The following is a 475-nucleotide window of genomic DNA, read 5'->3' as shown; positions in this document are numbered from 1 at the left end:
CAAAAACACCCTCACATATACATGCGCGCACACACCCACCCGAGTCTCCCTGTCATTGGAGAGGAAAACACTATCATGAAACAGTTTTTACCATAGTATATGTCATGGTTAATTGACTCCCTCACCCCCGTAGTGGCGGTGCCGGCTTCATGCCTTCTCCGTCGCTGTCCAGGCTGTGTGCCTCCCGGTAGTCGAAGAGCGAGCGTACGGTCTCCGCCATGTTCACGCCAGCGATCGCTGATCTTCCGCCGCCGCACCGTTCTGCCTCTCTCGCTCTTCTCTTCAGCCGCTCAACTGGCTCACACCAAGGTTATTCCAGCCGCTCCCACGGCGGCGGAGCGAAGGGGTGCGCGGTGCGCAGCAAGCAACAAAATAGCTCGTGATGTAGACTATCGCGCCTTTTCAGTCAGCCACATTCGGACTGAGGGATTATTTACAAACGATATTTGTAAATGGTCGCACGGCGGGGGATAGA

General features: G+C 55.4%; 1 protein-coding gene across 1 annotated transcript in view; it reads right to left on the bottom strand.

Moving 5' to 3' along the window:
• si:dkey-117m1.4 overlaps positions 1–475 on the bottom strand; it is a 17,436-nt gene extending 16,961 nt beyond the window's left edge. The window contains exon 1 of the mRNA XM_046414122.1: positions 126–475. Coding sequence (XP_046270078.1) covers positions 126–220 — 95 coding nt within the window. The 5' untranslated portion in view covers positions 221–475. The remainder of the gene's footprint in view (positions 1–125) is intronic.

The sequence above is a fragment of the Scatophagus argus genome, chromosome 2, assembly GCF_020382885.2.
Source record: "Scatophagus argus isolate fScaArg1 chromosome 2, fScaArg1.pri, whole genome shotgun sequence".
In the NCBI taxonomy this organism is placed as follows: Eukaryota; Metazoa; Chordata; class Actinopteri; family Scatophagidae; genus Scatophagus; species Scatophagus argus.
Note: the sequence above shows the minus strand (reverse complement) of the source record. Positions and strands in the feature narration are given on the sequence as shown.